This window comes from Scyliorhinus canicula, chromosome 3, assembly GCF_902713615.1.
Source record: "Scyliorhinus canicula chromosome 3, sScyCan1.1, whole genome shotgun sequence".
Lineage (NCBI taxonomy): Eukaryota > Metazoa > Chordata > Chondrichthyes > Carcharhiniformes > Scyliorhinidae > Scyliorhinus > Scyliorhinus canicula.
This window is the reverse complement of record NC_052148.1, coordinates 227,838,018-227,854,752: the sequence shown is the minus strand read 5'-3', so window position 1 is coordinate 227,854,752 and position 16,735 is coordinate 227,838,018. Positions and strand designations below refer to the sequence as shown.

The 16,735-nt window shown below is 45.7% G+C and overlaps 1 protein-coding gene across 3 annotated transcripts in view; it reads right to left on the bottom strand.

Annotated features, from left to right (window-relative positions):
• Positions 1–16,735, bottom strand: part of LOC119963342 — a 320,297-nt gene that overhangs the window by 37,689 nt on the left and 265,873 nt on the right. For all 3 annotated transcript variants that reach the window (XM_038792342.1, XM_038792344.1, XM_038792343.1), the window contains one exon: positions 9,525–9,839. In XM_038792342.1, coding sequence (XP_038648270.1) covers positions 9,525–9,839 — 315 coding nt within the window. The remainder of the gene's footprint in view (positions 1–9,524; positions 9,840–16,735) is intronic.

Sequence of the window (16,735 nt, the reverse complement as noted above, 5' to 3'; positions counted from 1 at the left end):
AAATGGCAGATTTCAGATAATTGCTGAGATGTGCCAATCACTCTCCATTGTCTCCACAATCACAAGAGATTAAAGTTTTATCTTTTGCATTATCGTCTTTACTTTTCAATTGTCTATATCTGAAGTAGGCCTCGACACATTTTTAGGTGCAATATTCCAGAGGAGATTCCAGAGCTCCAGGCCCAGGTATCTGAAGGCACAGTTGTTAATGGTTCTGTGATCAAATAGAAAATGCTCACAAAGTCAGATGTGGAGGAGGAGGAGAGATCTCAGAGTGCTGTAGGGCTGTCTACACAGACAGCAAGGTGCAGGGGCCATCAATGGATTTGAACAAGAGGATGTGGAATGTAGGGGCTGAGAGAGTTTGTGAAGACAGGGGGCGGGATTCTCTCAGCCTAGGGCCGGGCCTGAGAATCCCCATGATCGGGCCACTCTGCCCCGATGCCAGCACGCGTTTCTCCGCAGAGCGGAGAATCGGCGTCGTTGGCGCTTACGTGGTTGGCGTGGTGGCAGTCGCAGGCTGCTCTACGTGGCCAGCCCGCCGATTCTCGGCCGGGATGGGCCGAGTGGTCATCGTGAAAACGCCGAGTCCCGCCGGCGCCATCCACACCTGCTCTCAGCCGGCGGGAACTCAGCGTGGAATGGTTGGGTGGCGGCCTGTGGAGGGGGGGGGGGGGGGGGGGGGGGAGTGGGGGCTCTGACCCGGGGGGGTGGGGGGGGGGGAGCGGGGGCAGCCTCCGATGTGGCCTGGCCTGCAATCGGTGCCCACCGATCGGCGAGCCGGCCTCTCTGGCTGGAGGACTCATTTCCTACGTGCCGGCCCCTGTAGTCCTGCGCCATGTTGCATTGGGGCCGGCGCGTTGAAGGAAGCCACTGCTCATGCACACGGGGCCGGCGCCACTGAGCATGTGCGCGTTGGCGCTGACACCACTGCACATGCGCGCATCCTGCGCCGCCCAGTTTGTGCCGGGATCGGCAGCTGGAGCGGCGTGAACCACTCCAGCACCTTGCTGGCCCCCTGTAGGGACCAGAATTAGTCCTGGGAGCGGCCCGTTCACGCCGTTGTAAAATGCGACGCCGTTTACGATGGGGTGGACACTCTGCCGCAGGATTGGAGAATCCCACCCAGGGAGTGGCGGGAGTCACTGAAGCATTTGAACAGCAGGGTGAGAATTGTAAAGGTTGGAGGTAGGAAGTGGGTGAGGGTCATAGTGTGATATGAACAGAAGAATGTAAATCAAAGGTCTGGAGAAGGTGACAGCGGGAGAGAGAGAGAGAGAGAGGGAGAGGGAAAGGGACATGGATGGGTTTAAACAAAAGGATGTGAATTTTAAAATCTTAAGACTGTTGGTGCAATTCATTACGGTACTTCAGCTGAGAGCTCCCTGCTCTCATATCAACTTTCCAATATATACTTGAGAACTGAGCCACTCAGTCACAAAGAGAACACCGTTCTCCTAAAGGAGAACCCAACACAAGTGGCATAGAATGTAAGATCCAGGAGGTTATGATAGAGCTGTACAGAACGTTGGTTAGGCTGCAGTTGGATTACTGTATGCCAGGGGTGGGCAAACTACGGCCCGCGGGCCGCATGCGGCCCGCCAAAGGTATTTCTGCGGCCCACCAAGTCATTAAAAAAAAAAAAAAAAAAATTTTTTTTAAAAATTTTTTTTTTTTTTTTTTTAATTTTTTTTAAAAGGTTAATGGGTGGGGGGGCTGTTGGGTTACTTACTGGTATAGGGTGGATACGTTGACTTGAGTAGGGTGATCATTGCTTGGCACAATGTCGAGGGCCGAAGGGCCTGTTCTGTGCTGTACTGTTCTATGTTCTATATGAGGCGCCCAGAATCATAACCGGGTGACGTAATTATTTTACTTAATATACTATGCGGCCCTTTGTGAATTGTGAATTTCTGAATGCGGCCCTTGCACGGAAAAGTTTGCCCACCCCTGCTGTATGCAGTACTGCTTACCTCACAATAGGAATCAGTGATTACACTAGAGAGGTTACAGGGAGATTCACCAGGATGTCGCCTGGGATAGATTATCTGAGCTATAAGGAGAGACTCAATAGGCGTGGACTGTTTCCTTTACAGCGGAAAAGGCTGAGGGGGATATGATTGATGTGTAAAGATTGAGTGGTTTGGACAGGGCAGATAGGAAGCAGCTGTACCCCTTGGTTGAGGGGTCAATCACAAGAGAACATAGTTTTAGGTGAGATTCTGAGGGTATTTTTTTCACTTAGAGGGTGGTAAGAGTTTGGAATGCACTACCTGGGAGGGTAGTGGAGACTGGAAACCTCACAACCTCGAAAAAGCACTTGGATGAGCACTTGAAACACCATCACATTCGGACTTCCGTTGGCGGCCGTGGAGTAAGTGGTTACACATTAAGTGGCTCCTGCCTGAGGTAGAATTGTTTTAGTCCTTTCACCTTTTGTGTGTGTGGGGGGGGGGGAGTATAGAGAACTAAGAATTCAACCATAAGTCAAGAGCGCAATGAATAAAGGCAACAGAGAGACCAGGAGGACTCTCGAAGTGCGACAGAGGGAACTGTGGCAGAGAGGTTGATGGCATCGTTGCCCGCACAATGTCAACGAACCATTGGTGGAGTTTCTGATGGCTAGATTTCAACAGCAGAGGAAGAAGGCCTTGGAAGACCTGGCTAGAGTGGCCAAGCCGATTCGGGCGGCCATATCAGAGAGTGGAGCAAAGGCTGAAGGTGCAGAATGAGTCACTCCAGAAGGTGGAGGAGTCGATGGCTGACCATGAGAATCGGTTGGTCTCGTTGGAGGCAGAAATGCCGATGATGGCGGAATGCCAGAGGAAGTTAAGAGAGGAGGTGGATGATCTGGAGAATCGTTCAAGGAGGCAGAATGTTGGGATCATGGGGCTGCCTGAGGGGATCAAGGAAATGCAGGTCACAAAATACGTGGCGAGAATGTTCGGGAAATTGGTGGGCGAGAGGGTCGTTGAGCGACGCCGCTGAGGAGGAAGCCAAAAGCGGGAGAGCTGCTGAGGGTGATCATTGTGCAGCTGTACCAATACCTGGATAGGTGACGATTCTGCAGTGGGCAAAGGAGACAAGAGAGATTGTACGGGAGAAGGCCAAGCCGTTCGCATCTACCAGGACTTGGGAGTGGAGTTAGCCAAATGACAGGCCAAGTTCAATAGGGTCAAAGCGGTCCTATTTAGGAACAAAGAGGGACAAGGGACTTGTGAGACCATTTGGGTGGGTTCACCAATGAAACAGAGGTGTTGTGCTCTGGGAGTGAGGGGAACTGTTTTCATTTATGCCGGGTTATAATGTTTGATGTTGTTGTTCTACCTACTGTGTTCAATTAGATCTATGTGTGAAAATAGAATATTATGTATCTCTTTTTACCCTCCCAGTGGTGGGAGTTGTGTTCGATATGTATTCAATTGTGGGGTGGTCAGTGGGGAATGCGAGGATGGAGTGGGGTGGTGGGAAAGGAGGAACTTGGGAGCGCACGAAGGCTGGGTTTGGAAGAAGGGTGCTTGTGGATTGAGGAAGCGGTTTCCTGGAGTGGGGGTCACCCTAGTAGGCGAGCTAATGGAAGCAAAGTGGGGGGGGGGGGGGGGGGGTAGAGTTGTGGAATAAGGGGATGGGGTTGGATTGTTTTCTTTGTTTGCGGGTGGGGTGGGAGAGAACACCTCCGGCGCTACCAGATACAATTCTGTCTAAGGACGAGACAGGGGAGCACAAGATCTCCGATATTAATGGGGAGCCGATGGAAAGATAGAGAACCCCAGTGGAGGGAGTCAGACGGAAATGGGAGGAGGAGTTGAGGTGGGGCTCTGGAGTGAGGCTCTGCGAAGGGTGAACTCAACCTCGTCACATGCAAGACTAAACCTCATTCAGTTTAAAGTGGTGTATAGGGCTCACATCATAGAATTCATAGAATTATCATAGAATTTACAGTGCAGAAGGAGGCCATTCGGCCCATCGAGTCTGCACCGGCTCCTGGAAAGAGCACCCTACCAAGGTCAACACCTCCACCCTATCCCCATAACCCAGTAACCCCACCCAACACTAAGGGCAATTTTGGACACTCAGGGCAATTTATCATGGCCAATCCACCTAACCTGCATATCTTTGGACTGTGGGAGGAAACCGGAGCACCTGGAGAAAACCCACGCACACACGGGGAGAATGTGCAGACTCCGCACAGACAGTGACCCAAGCCGGAATCGAACCTGGAACCCTGGAGCTGTGAAGCAATTGTGCTATCCACAATGCTACTGTGCTGCCCGGTATGAGTCGGTTCTTTCCCTGGATAGAGGATAGATGTGGGTGGTGTGCAGGAAGGCCAGTGAACCACGTCCACATGTTCTGGGCTTGTCCAAAGTTGGAGGAGCTTTTGCAGAGACAATGTCAAAGATTTTGGGGGTGAAGGTGACTCCGAGTCCATGGTGGCAATATTTGGAGTTTTGGAGGATCTGGGAGTGCATGGAGGCAGATGTTGCTGAGATGGCGAGACCTGGAGCCGCCGAAAGCACCGGCGCGAGTGAGCACCTTGGCGCAGTTATTGCACCTAAAAAAGATAAAGTTTGGCATCTGAGGTGTGGATGAAGTGTTCTTCTTGAGGTGCAGGCTGTTCATTGACTTCAAGGAGTGGTAAAATGTCAGCAGCATTTGTGGGGGTCATGGGGAAGTTTTCTTCTTTTTGGGGGTTGGTGCTATAATCAAAAAAGGAGGGCTGTGGAAGTGGGCTAAGATGGGGGTAGTTAGGATGTGGTTACTGTTTGATGATTATGGGTGTTGCTGCTTTCTCTTTTACTTTCTGTGCATACTTGAAAACGCTTCTAATATTTGATTTGATTTTGATTTGATGTGATTTATTGTCACATGTACCGAAGTGCAGTGAAAAGTATTTTTCTGTGGTCGAGGGAATATACACAGCATGTACATAGTAGACAAAAAGAATAATCAACAAAGAACATTCACAAATGGTATATGGACAAACAGTGATTGGTTACAGTGCGGAACAAGGGGCCAAACAAAGCAAATACACGAGCAAGAGCAGCATAGGGCAGATAAAGGAACATCTGTGATTATGGATGACTTTAATCTGCATCGTGAATAGTGTTCTTACAGGGAACAGATCAGTCCGAGGGGGAGTCGTTGAGGAGTTTTGTAGCTGTGGGGAAGAAGCTTTTCCTGTGTCTGGATGTGCGGGTCTTCAGACTTCTGTACCTTCTGCCTAATGGAAGGGTCTGGAAGAAGGCAATGCCTTGGTGGGAGGGGTCTCTGATAATGCTGCCTGCCTTCCTGAGGCAGTGGGAGGTGTATACAGAATCAATGTGAGGGTGGCAATGTGTGATGCATTAGGCTGAGTTCACCACACTCTGCAGCTTCTCGCAATCTTGGACCGAGCAGTTGCCATACCAAGCTGTGATGCAGCCGGATAGGATGCTCTCTATTGCACATCTGTAGAAGTTTGTGAGAGTCGATGCAGACGTGTCAAATTTCTTTAGCTTCCGTAGGAAGTAGAGACGTTGTTGGGCTTTCTTAACTGTTGCATCAACGTGAGTGGACCAGGACAGACTGTTGGTGATGGTGACCCCCCAGGAACTTAGCTATCGACCATCTCCAATTCAGAGTCATTGATGCAGACGGGAGTGTGTGTCGTGCTATGCTTCCTGAAGTCGATGATCAGTTCCTTGGTTTTTCCGACATTTAGAGAGAGGTTGTTTTCGGTACACCATGCAACCAAGTGTTTTATCTCCCTCCTGTAGTCTGATTTGTCATTGTTTGAGATTCGGCCCACCACAGTCATATCATCCGCAAACTTATAGATTGAGTAACAATATATATTTTTTAAATTATGGGACAAGTAAGCGGGATAAGCGCAAGATTAGGGGTGGACTCGATGAGCCAAAGGGCCTTTTCTGCACTGTGAAAATCAGTCAAGCAGAGAACTCCACTCACCTGAACAGGTCACTCCAATAGGTGGTGGAATTTCATTTTTGTAAATTTTTTAGTGTACCCAATTAATCTTTTACAATTAAGGGGCAATTTAGCTTGGCCAATCCACCTAGCCTGCACATCTTTGGATTGTGCGGGCAAAACCGACGGAAACACGGGGAGAATGTGCAAACTCTACACGGACAGTGACCCAGAGCCGGGATGGAACCTGGGACCTCAGCGCCGTGAGGCTGCAGGATAGCCCACTGCGCCACCGTGCTGCCTGGAATTGCATTTTTGATGAAAGAATATATCGATACAATATTGAGGAAAGATATTAGTACAGATGATGTGGAATCTGTCTGGATCGAGTTGAGAAACATCAAGGGGCAAAAAACATTTATAGGGGTGGTAGACAGACCAGCAAACTGCAGTGGTAATGTTGGGAATAGCATTAGACAGGTACTTCAGTGATGCATGTGATAAAGGAACATCTGTGATTATAGATGACTTTAATCTGCATGCGATTGGTTGAGTCAAATTAGTCACAGTACAATAGAGGTGGAATTTCTGAAGTGTATGGTATGGTTTTCTGGACCAATATGTTGAGGAACCAACAAGGGAACAGGCCATCTTGGAATGTTATGCACTGAGAAAGGATTAGTTGGTAATCTAGTTGTGAAAGAAAGATTGGCCATAATATGATAGAATTCTTTATCAAGGTGGATAGTGAGTTAGTTGATTCTGAGACCAGGGTCCTGAACCTCAATTAAGGTAACTATGATGGTATGAGGCATGACTTCTGTAGCTTCTGCCTGATGGAAGTGTCTGGAAGGCAATGCCTGGGTGGGAGGGGTCTCTGATAATGCTGGTTTAGCACAGTGGGCTAAACAGCTGACTCCTATGAAGGGCTATGTTACCTCTATGATCGGGGTTTCCTATGTTGGGGCTGGTTTAGCACAGTGGGCTGAACAGCTGGATTGTAATGCAGAACAAGACAGCAGCATGGGTTCAATTCCCGTACAGGCACCGGAATATGGCGACTAGGGGTTTTTCACAGTAACTTCATTGAAGCCTACTCATGACAATAAGCGATTATTATTATATTATTATTATGAGCTGGCTATGATGTATTGGGAAACTTTACTGAAAGGAAGGACAGTGGACAGACAATGGCAGGCATTTAATGGGTGATGGGTGAACTTCAAAAGTTGTTTATTCCTATTTGGCGCAAGAGTAAAAAGGGCACTGTGGCCAAACCATTGTTTACAAGGGAAATTAGAAATAGTATTAGTTTCAAAGAAGAGACACACAAATTATCAAGAAAAAGCAATAGATCCGAGGATTGGGAACAGTTTGAAATTCAGCAAAGGCGGACCAAGGGATTGATTAATCAGGGGAAAATACAATTTGAAAGTAAGCTAGCAGGGCACATAAACATTGACTGTAAAAGTTTGAAGAGTTATGTAACGAGAAAAAGACATATAAAAACTAATGTGGGCCCCTTACAGTCGGAAACGGGGGAATCCATAACAGGGAACAAAGAAATGGCTGATGAACTAAATTCGTACTGTGCTTCTGTTTTCTCAGAGGTAGACATGAATAATGTATCGGAGCTTCTGAGAAAAAACAGTTTTAGTGAGAAGCAAAAGGAAATTAATTTAGTAAAGAAATGGTTTTGAGGAGATTAATAAGATTGAAGGTGGACAAATCCCCAGGTCCTGATAATCTTCATCCCAGAGTACTTTAGGAAGTGGTCCTAGAAATAGTTGACCCATTGGTGGTCATTTTCCAAAACTGTTTGGACTCTGAAATGTTTCCTACAGATTGGAGGGTAGCTAATATAATCCCGCTATTCAAAAAGGGAGGTAGAGAGAAAACAGGGAACTCTCGACCAGTGAGCCTAACGTCGGTAACAGGGAAGTTGCTAGAGTCCATTATCAAGGATTTCATAGTGCAGCATTTGGAAAGCAGTGGCGTAATCAGACAAAGTCAGCACGGATTTACGAAAGGAAAATCATGCTTGACAAATCTACTGGAATTTTTTAAGATATAACTAGTAAAGTTGACAAGGGAGAATTGGTGGATGTGGTTTATTTAGACTTTCAGAAAGCTTTCAACAAGGTGTTACATAGCAGATTACTGTACAAAATTAAAACACATGGGATTACGGGTAGTGTGTTGAGATGAATAGAAAGTTGGTGAGCAAACAGGAAGCAAAAAGTTGGAATAAATGGGTCTTTTTCTGATTTGTAGGAAGTGATTAGTGGGGTATGCAGGGATCTGTGCTAGGATCCCAACTGTCCACATTATATATCAATAATTTGAATTAGAGAACTAAATGTATTATCTCCAAATTTGCAGATGATACAAAATTGGTGGGAGGGTGAGCTGTGGGGAGGATGCAGAGATTTTTCAGTGAGGTTTGGACAGGCTGAGTTAGTGGGAATATGCATGGCAGATGCAGTATAATGTGGATAAATGTGAGGTTATCCTCTTTGGTAGCAAAAATAGGAAGGCAGATTATTATTTGAGCGAGTGTAAATTCGGGGAGGTGGATACTCAGTGAGACCTTAGTGTCCTTATGCATCAGTTGCTGAAAGTAAGCGCGCAGGTACAGCCAGTAAAGAAGGCACATGGTCTGTTACCTTCATAGCGTCGCCAAAGTCCCAAAAGACATGCTGTTACGTGAATTGGACATTCAGAATTCTCCCTCTGAGTACCTGAACAGGTGCCGGATTGTGGCAACTAGGGCTTTTCACAGTAACTTCCTTGCAGTGTTAATGTAAGCCTACTTGTGACAATAAAGATTATTTGTATTATAGCGAGGATTTGACTATAGGAATAGAGATGTTTTATGGCAATTGTATAGGGAATCGGTGAGGCAGCACCTTGAGTATTGTGTGCAGTTTTGGTGTTCTTGCTATGGAAGGAGTGCTGCATAGGTGTGCCAGGCTGATTCATGGGATGGTGGAACTGTCGTATGAGGAGAGACTAAGTCGGTTAGGATTATATTCATTGGAGTTTAGAAGAGTGAGAGGGGATCGCATGGAAATTTACATAATTCTAACAGGATTAGACAGGGTAGATTCAAAAAAAATGATGCTGATGGTGGGGGAGTCCAGAACTAGGAGTCATAGTTTGAGGAAAAGGGGAAAACCTTTTAGGTCTGAGGTGAGGAGAAATGTCTTCACCCAGAGAGTGGTGAATCTGTGCAATTCGCTACCACAAAAGGCAGTTGAGGCCAAAACATTGTGTAATTTCAAGAAGGAATGAGATATAGCTCTTGGGGTTCAGGGATATGGGGATTTGAGTGGAGGGCAGGATCATGGTATTGAACTTGATGATCAGCCATGATCATAATGAATGGTGGAGAAGGCCTGAAGGGCAGAATGGCCTCCTCCTGCTTCTATTTTCAATGTATGTTTCTATGTATTTCCCAACATCAACCAAAACTCCAACATCAACCCCACACAAACCTACACGTAGATGTCACCCAACACCCAGTCATCAACCCAACATTACCCCAACATGAGCCCAACAACATCCCAACATCAGCCAACATGTTACCATTTATCCCAAGAAACTGCACTCACCCGAGCAGATCACTCCCGCGTCCTCTGCATGTGTGCAATTATTCCCCATCCCTGGATTGACAGAACATTGTTCAAGGGTACGCTCTGTCCCATCACAGCTCACATTAAATGACCAGATCTTCCCAGTCCCCTCTCCATAGGAGACAATTCTATCTGTGGACAGGGCTTTCCCACAGTTCAACGCACTGCACACCACACTCGCTGCTTTTCCATCCCATCCATTGTCACAGACGGTCCCCCAGACACCATTACGATAGAGCTCAACTCTTCCGGAGCACATGTGGCTACCATTCGCCAGTCGGATGGGTACTGGACCTGGAATTAAAATTGAGAAATGTGAGAAACCTTTTTGGTTTTAACTACAATGATCTAAAATTCACTATAATTATGGACCTGTGATGGGAATGGGGTTGGAGTTCTCAGTGAGCGTTCCAATGTCATGAGTTGCCGTTAATGAACAGACTGGGCTCTGAGCCGCCCACCCTGTAACAGCACATTCAGACCTTAGCTTCTGTTTAATCCTCCTGGAGTTTGCTTTTGCTTTGATTTTGTGGACAGTTTGTGCCAACATGGAGGTTACATAAGAACTAGGAACAGGAGTAGGCCATCTGGCCCCTCGAGCCTGTTCCGCCATTCAATGAGATCATGGCAGATCTTTTGTGGACTCAGCTTCACTTTCCGGCCCGAACCCTTAATCCCTTTATTCTTCAAAAAACTATCTATTTGTATCTTCAAAACATTTAATGAAGGAGCCTCAACTGCTTCACTGGGCAAGGAATTCCATAGATTCACAACCCTTTGGGTGAAGAAGTTCCTCTTGAATGAAAAAAAATGAAATGAAAATGAAAATTGCTTATTGTTACGAGTAGGCTTCAATGAAGTTACTCTGAAAAGCCCCTAGTCACCACATTCCGGCGCCTATTTGGGGAGGCTGGTACGGGAATTGAACCGTGCTGCTGGCCTGCCTTGGTTTGCTTTAAAAACCAGCGATTTAGCCCAGTGTGTTAAACCAGCCCCTGCCCCTCCTAAACTCAGTCCTAAATCTACTTCCCCTTATTTTGAGGCTATGACACCTAGTTCTGCTTTCACCCGCCAGTGGAAACAACCTGCCTACATATGTCCTATCTATTCCCTTCATAATTTTATATGTTTCTATAAGATCCTCCCCCCACCGCCCCCCCGCATCCTTCTAAATTACAATGAGTACAGTCCCAGTCTACTCAACCTCTCCTCGTAATCCAACCCCTTCAGCTCTGGGATTAACCTAGTGAATCTCCTCTGCATACCCTCCAGTGCCAGTACGTCCTTTCGCAGGTAAGGAGCCTAAAACTGAGGTGTGGCCTCATTAACACCTTATACAATTGCAGCATAACCTCCCAAGTCTTAAACTCCATCCCTCTTGCAATGAAGGACAAAACTCCATTTGCCTTCTTAATCACCTGTTGCACCTATAAACCAACCTTTTGCGACTCATGTACTAGGACACCCAGGTCTCTCGGCACAACAACATGTTTTAATATTTTATCATTTAAATAATAAATCCTTTTGCTGTTATTCCTACCAAAATGGATAACCTCACATTTGTCAACATTGTATTCCATCTGCCAGACCCTACCCCATTCACTTAACCTATCCAAATCCCTCTGTAGACTTACGATATCCTCTGCACTTTTTGCTTTACCACTCATCTTAGTGTCGTCTGCAAACTTGGACACATTGCCCTTGGTCCCCAACTCCAAATCATCTATGTAAATTGTGAACAATTGTGGGCCCAACACTGATCCCTGAGGGACACCACTAGCTACTGATTGCCAACCAGAGAAACACCCATTAATCCTCACTCTTTGCTTTCTATTAATTAACCAATCCTCTATCCATGCTACTACTTTACCGTTAATGCCATGCATCTTTATCTTATGCAGCAACCTTTTGTGTGGAACCTTGTCAAAGGCTTTCTGGAAATCCAGATATACCACATCCATTGGCTCCCCGTTATCTACCGCACTGGTAATGTCCTCAAAATATTCCACTAAATTATTTAGGCATGACCTGCCCTTTATGAACCCATGCTGCATCTGCCCAATGGGACAATTTCCAACCAGATGCCTCGCTATTTCTTCCTTGATGATAGATTCCAGCATCTTCCCTACTACCGAAGTTAAGCTAACTGGCCTATAATTACCCGCTTTCTGCCTACCTCCTTTTTTAAACAGTGGTGTCACATTTGCTCATTTCCAATCTGCCGGGACCACCCCAGAGTCGAGTGAATTTTGGTAAATTATCACTAGTGCATTTGCAATTTCCCTAGCCATCTCTTTTAGCACTCTGGGATGCATTCCATCAGGGCCAGGAGACTTATCTACCTTTAGCCCCATTAGCTTGCACATCACTACCTCCTTAGTGATAACAATCATCTCAAGGTCGTCACCTGTCATCACCTCATTTCCATCAGTCACTGACATGTTATTTGTGTCTTCCACTGTGAAGACCGACCCAAAAAACCTGTTCAGTTCCTCAGCCATTTCCTTATCTCCCATTATTAAATCTCCCTTCTCATCCTCTAAAGGACCAATATTTACCTTAGCCACTCTTTTTTGTTTTTTATATCTGTAGAAACTTTTACCTTTTTTTAAAATTTAGATTACCCAATTATTTTTTCCAATTAAGGGGCAATTTAGCGTGGCCAATCCACCTACTCTGCACATTTTTGGGTTGTGGGGGCGAAACCCACACAGACACGGGGAGAATGTGCAAACTCCACATGGACAGTGACCCAGAGCCGGGATCGAACCTGGGACCTCAGCGCCGTGAGGCGGTTGTGCTAACCACTAGGCCACCGTGCTGCCTGTAGAAACTTTTACGATCTGTTTTTGTATTCTGAGCAAGTTTACTCTCATAATCTATCTTACTCTTCTTTATCGCTTTTTTAGTAGCTTTCTGTTGCCCCCTAAAGATTTCCCAGTCCATTAGTCTTCCACTAATATTTGCCACTTTGTATGCTTTTTCCTTCAATTTGATACTCTGCCTTATTTCCTTAGATATCCACGGTCGATTTTCCCTTTCTACCGTCCTTCCTTTTTATTGGTATAAACCTTGCTGAGCACTGTGAAAAATCGCTTGGAAGGTTCTCCACTGCTCCTCAACTGTTTCACCATAAAGTCTTTGCTCGCAATCTACCTTAGCTAGCTCTTCTCCCATCCCATTGTAATCTCCTTAGTTTAAGCACAAAACACTCGTGTATGATTTTACCTTCTCACCCTCCATCTGTATTTTAAATTCCACCATATTGTGATTGTTCCTTCCGAGAGGATCCCAAACTATGGGATCATTAATCAATCCTGTCCCATTACACTGGACCAGATCTAGGACCGCTTGTTCCCTCGTAGGTTCCATTACATACTGTTCTTGGAAACTATCGCGGATACATTCTATAAACTCCTCAAGGCTGCCTTGGCCGGCCTGGTTAAACCAATCGACATGTAGAATAAAATCCCCCATGATAACTGCTGTACCATTTCTACATGTATCAATTATTTCTTTGTTTATTGCCTGCCCCACCATAATGTTACTATTTGGTGGTCTATAGACTACTCCTATCAGTGACTTTTTCGCCTTACTATTCCTGATTTCTAGTTGACATGCTCCAACCAGCTGTCATATTATGATAAAGATATAATACTTTGGGTGTTTTTACTGTACAAGACACAAAGCACCAAATGTTCATACAGTAGATATGTTGTGAGTTTATTAAGACGAGGCACGTGAGAAAGTTATACATGGCTATTAAGATTGAAGCAGTCAGCGCTGTGTATCTGTGCTCTGCTCAAAGCAAAAGTGAAATTAAGACTGGATTAAATGGCATGTTTCCCTTTCAGTAATGTCATCATGATACCCCTTAAACGTCAATTAAAAAAGAGATCACAATCTATGATAATGAAAGTATGACAAAGGCAGTCATATTCTCTTGGTTTCAGAAAGCCAGGAATGCTGTCAGAGAATGTGCAGCTCAGAAACAGGCTAATTTTTCAATTGATTCTTATGCTTTAAAAAATTCATTTACAGGATGTGGGCGTCATTGGCTATGCCAATATTTATTGCCCATCCCTAGTTGCCCTAGAGAAGGTGACGGTGAGCTGCCATCTTGAATCGCTGAAGACCCTATGGTGTAGGTACACACACTGTGCTATTAGGGAGGGAGTTCCAGCATTTTGACCCATTGACAGTGAAGGAACGGCAATATATTTCCAAGTCAGATAAGCCGATCGCTAATGGCAGGAGGAAGACATCTGAGTACTCGGCGGTGGTAATTTCTGACCATGTCCCACATTAGATGGACCCTGAGTTGGGGGTGGGTAAGGGACATTGAAAGGGGGAGCAGCTGGATGTGGGTCTGCTAGCGTACATTCGGTTCTGTGCAAGGATCTTGGGAACTATCCAGGATTATATTTTGAATACTGACAATGGCAAGGTCTCTCCCTCGACACTATGGGAAGTACTGAAGGTTGTAGAGAAATTATATCTTTAATGGCATATGTCGAGCTGGAGGCAAGGAGGGAGCAGGAAAAACTAGTAGACAATATTATAAAGGCAGATCGTAAATATGCAGACCCCCATCCGACGAACTATTAGCGGAGAGGAGGAAAATACAAACGCAGCTGAGGCGAGTTAAAGGGGCCATTTCCGAATACAGGGGGAAGGCAAGTCGCCTCCTGACATATCAACTGAGGAAACAGGAGGCTGAGAGGGACATTGCCCAGATTAGGCCACAGGATAGAAGGGCTGGTCTCAAATCAGGAGAAGGCAAATTAAGTATTTAAGGCCTTTTACCAAAATTGATAAGGGTCGTACCATCCACAAGATCATAGAATCACTACAGTGCAGAATGAGCCCATTCGGCCTATCGAGTTTGCACCCACCCTATTCCCCCGCTCTATCCCCGTAACCCCACACTAAGGGGCAATTTAGCATGGTCAATCCACCTAACCTGCACATTTTTGGAGTGTGGGAGGAAACTGGGGCACCCGGAAGAAACCCGCGCAGACACAGGGAGAAAGTGCAAACTCCACAAAGAGTTTCCCAAGGCCAGAATTGAACCCGGGTCCCTGGTGCTGCGAGGAAGCAGTGCTAACCACTGTGCCACAGTGCTGCCCTAAATGGAAAAGATATGGTTGAATCTCTGGGTGAGTTGGTGTTTTCCAAGGTGAAGGAGTTACAAGAGGACCTTGAACTCCACTAGAGTTGGATGAGATCAAACAGGCAATGAAACTTATGCAATCGGGGAAGGCACTGAGACCTGACGTGTTCCTGGTGGAATTATAGAAAAAATTCATAGACCTATTAGCCCCTCTCTTGTTAGGGATGTTTAGGGACTCCTTGGAGAAAGGTGCTTTGACACTGAGGCAGGTTCGATTTTCCTGCTCTTGAAAAAAGACAAGGGCCCCTTAGACTGTGGGTTGTATCATCCAATCTCCCTACTAAATGTGGATGTGAAGCTGTTAGGTAAGGTGGCCGTCATTAAGACTGGAACCTTGCCTGCCAGAGGTGGTGGGTGTTGTATTATGTTACAACTCCAAGTAACATGTTATATTACTTGTAATAATATATGTTACTCATTTGTTTATGGTTTAATGGTGAATACTCAAAGTCGTCCGATGAAAACAAATAATTTATTGATTAACTAATCAATTAATTTGTGAGTTTGATTCTTCAATCCTTTTACTAGCTATTAAATTAAACAAGATAGAACTAGAATTAACTATGACTAATTATACTTGCACTCTGAGCTAACTCTACACCTCTGGTCTCAAGTCGCAATACACACAAAGAGGCAGGAAAGCAGACTGAGTCTGTTTTATACCCCCTGTTAGTGTTGCCCTCGAGTGATCATTCAGTAATGACTATACATTAACTCCTTATCTATGTACAGATACAGAGATCACTACAGTGGGGAAAGACCAAACGGGTTTATGAAAGGGCGGAGGTTGACAGCGGACATGAGACGGGCTTTTGAATGTGGTGCTTGTTCAGGGGGAGAGTCGGGTCCTGGAGATCTAATCTTGCTCGACGCGGAGAAGGTGTTTGACCGGGTAGAGTGGGATTATCTGTTTGCGGTTTTAGAAAAATTTGGAATTGGGACGGGCTTTGCAGCATGGGTGTGGCTGTTATATAGGGCCCCATTTGCCAGTGTTTGCACTAACAAAGTGACCTCTGACTCCTTTCATCTTTACCAGGGTACCAGGCAGAGATGTCTATTGTCACCTTTGCTGTTTGCACGAGTAATAAAGCCAGTAGTCATGGCCCTGAGGCCCTCAAATACATGGGGAGGAATAGTTCAAGGTGGGGTGGAACACAGGGTCTTGCTGTACACCGACAACTTACTATTATATGTGAAGGATCCGGAAGTGCCAATAGATAACAGTATAGGAATCTTGCTGCGTTTTGCGGCCTTTACTGTTTACAAGATAAATATAGATAAGAGTGAATACTTTGCAGTTCGGTTGTTGAGGCAGAGAGGGGGATGTAGCAGTGTGCCGTTCCGGCTAGCTGGAGGTCATTTTTGATATTTGGGTGTCCAGATAGCAAGGGGCTGGAGGAAACTCTGGAGGTTGAATTATACGAATCTGGTACCGAAGGTCAACGCGGACATGCAAAGATGGGACAGTCTCCCATTATCTCTGGCAAGCCCAGTGCAATCGATTAAAATGAGCATCTTACCAACATTTTAATTCTTATTCCAGCACCTTACGATATTCTTACCCAAGGTTTTGTTCAGAAAGAATTGACTGTTTATTTGGATGGGTAAGTGCCGAAGGATTAGGAGGACGTTGCTCCAGAGGGAGAAACAATTATGGGGCTTTGTCTTGCCAAACTTTCAGTACTGAGCAGCTAATGCTGAAGAGGTGCTAGATAGTTTGGAGATTCGGATGAGCTTTGGGTTTGGGTAGAAGCAAAGTCTGTGAGGGGAGCAAGCCTAGCAGCTCTGGTGCTCCATTACCGGTGGTACCAAAAAAACACTCATCTAACTTGGTAGTGGTAGCCAATTAAAAATTTGGAGGCAACACCACCATCATTTTAACTTGAGGGCCGGGTCTAAGATGAACCCTATCTATGCAAATCAGTTATTCGAACCTGCTGGTCGGATGTGAAATTTAGGGAATGGAAGGATAAATGTTTAGAGACAGTGGGAGACTTATTTTTAGAAGGTTGGTTCG